The sequence below is a fragment of the Chanos chanos genome, chromosome 4, assembly GCF_902362185.1.
Source record: "Chanos chanos chromosome 4, fChaCha1.1, whole genome shotgun sequence".
Lineage (NCBI taxonomy): Eukaryota > Metazoa > Chordata > Actinopteri > Gonorynchiformes > Chanidae > Chanos > Chanos chanos.
In genome coordinates, this window is record NC_044498.1 from 37,881,145 (window position 1) to 37,883,535 (window position 2,391).

At 43.0% G+C, this 2,391-nt stretch overlaps 1 protein-coding gene across 1 annotated transcript in view; it reads left to right on the top strand.

The window, feature by feature from the left end:
- Positions 1–1,961: 1,961 nt before the first annotated feature.
- kcnk12 (potassium channel, subfamily K, member 12) overlaps positions 1,962–2,391 on the top strand; it is an 18,566-nt gene continuing 18,136 nt past the window's right edge. Inside the window, exon 1 of the mRNA XM_030772905.1 lies at positions 1,962–2,298. Within this exon, the coding sequence (XP_030628765.1) occupies positions 1,962–2,298 (337 nt within the window). The remainder of the gene's footprint in view (positions 2,299–2,391) is intronic.

Here is a 2,391-nt window from a genome sequence, read left to right on the forward strand (position 1 = left end):
ATATTGTGTTTGACATTGCGTTTCTTTCCCCTATCCCCCCCCCCCAAATATCTAGATGTTTTTGGAACTATTGTTACAATTTTGATGTTTCAGAACATTTTCATGTCAACTACTGCTGCATTTAAACAGATATCATTTCATTGAATTGTTTTGACAGGTTAGGTCCAATAAGCCAATAAATGCTTTTCCCTAATACCAGTCTTCTAAACGTCATTTTAAAAAAAAAAGACCTGGTAGATGGACCACAGCACTGTGTCTTGTCGTACTTAAACTGTGAAAACTGGGAAATTGTGATGCTTAGCTGGGGATTATGAGGTATCTTGCACGCATTTTGTACCACATATTTTGGATTTGTACTGTTACATTTCATAGGTATAGACTCGTCAGTGAACTCTTGGTCGTCTGATAGTAAAGTAAAAGCGAAAACAGACCGGACTTACTCTCCGGGATAAATGTTCCCTCCCTTGACTACTAGCTCTGACGCACATTGTGGTTGTATAGTAAGTGCATGGCTAGGTGCAGCGTGCCGCATCCTGTCCTTTTTGGCGCATACAGAAAAGCCTTTGACACTACACACGCCCTAGCCCACCTTTCTCCGGAGTGTTAAGGACTTGATAAGCCAGCGACTCAACATCACATCAACTATTTAACGTTTAAAAGGTGTTTTCCAGCACTCACTGCTGGAACAAACAACAGAAGCTCTATCGTTCGCAATACTTCTCAGATTGCTGTGTTCAGTGGACAGCACCGCTGTTTGGAACATTTAAGTGTTACGGACATTGACAAGAAAGTGCAGTAGAAGAAGTGATAAACGTGATGCATCGTTGAGACTGCGACCTCAAAGGAAAAGTGAAAAGGGAAAAAAAGGAAAAAAGAAAGAACTGGAGACACTATGAGCCATGCCGTGGGATTTTGCATGGAAGAAGGGTTTGTACAAGCCACACACAAAAAAGAGAGGTAAAACAAAAAGCAACCTACCATGGTCGTAAGGCAAGCTGAATATCTGAGTAACATTTATTAACATGTCCATGATATATAAAAACAAACTAATTTGATTGCCAGATCGTTGTTGGATTGCTTTATTTATTTTCGAATAGTGAAGTTTGAGTTATAGGTAGGGAGAGAACGAGAACAGCGACGGTTTGTCTGTTTGACTGTTGTCCCGGATACTCCTTCGCCCGTCCCGGAGTTAGTCCGAAGCTCGTGCGCGCCGAAGACACATAGATCCCATGCGATGTGCTATTGCCTGCTCCAAACCATTTCATCAGCATTAGAATTGCAGGCTCCGCATTATCTCCGCATCAGTGAGCCCACCACACACTGGTCGAAGAGTTGAAAAAGAAAAAAAAATCCCAGCAAATTAGTCCAATGCGTCCGATGCCATTACATGCATCGTAAAGATATCTCTGTATTTGCATTCACTCATTCGTCTCTAATAGTAGTGAGAAGAACTGACATGATTCCAGAGAAGAGCGAATTGGTGCAGCGACCCAAAGGATGATCTTACCTCCCTACTGGTAACCCGCAGAGTGGGCAAGAAGCAAAGATAATCCTGCCAACTGCCGCAACATTTACGCGAAACCATAACTGCATTTTCCTACACTCTGGATTTAAATGTTGAATTACATGTAAGTTATGGATTCTTGTCCAGTGATGAATACTGCATGCCGATTGTATATATGATATTATTGAGAAGAAGACAGCCAAGATCATAGAAACTGTAGAGAGACTTCTCATTTGGTAGAGCTACAAGTGTGGTTGCAGTGTCTTTTTAAAACTACTCAAATTGACGTCTTTTGCTGCAGGAATTAAAACTGAATTGTAGCTCGGGGTTTTCAATTTTAGTTTCACACTGGACGAGTTAATAAACGCAAAAAACTGTGACCCACGCAGATGTCATTGGGTGCTCAGATGCTGAGTTGGTCGCTGTCCCTTGCGCTGTGGGTGCTGAAATTTGGATAATGCCTGGCCGGCGAGTACAAGGCTGCCGCTCCCTTCACATAAACGAAGATAACGGCCGCTTCTTGCTCCTTGCCATACTGATCATAGTGTACCTGCTGTGCGGCGCTGCAGTCTTTTCCGCAATCGAGAGGCCCTCGGAGATAAAAGCCCACGGACGCTGGAACAGGACCCTTTTAAACTTCAGCGAGACCTTCAATATCAGCCTGCAGGAGCTGAACTCTTTTCTGCGAGAATATGAGGCCGCAATTGCCGCAGGTATCCGAGCCGATTCTTTAAGACCACGATGGGATTTTACGGGAGCTTTCTACTTTGTTGGAACTGTGGTCTCAACAATTGGTGAGTGAACATACTTACCTACTCTTTTAGCGTTTTTTACTCTTGTAACCTTTTTAAAAAATCAGGAAAGTTATTCCTCCCCCTTTTTCCTCT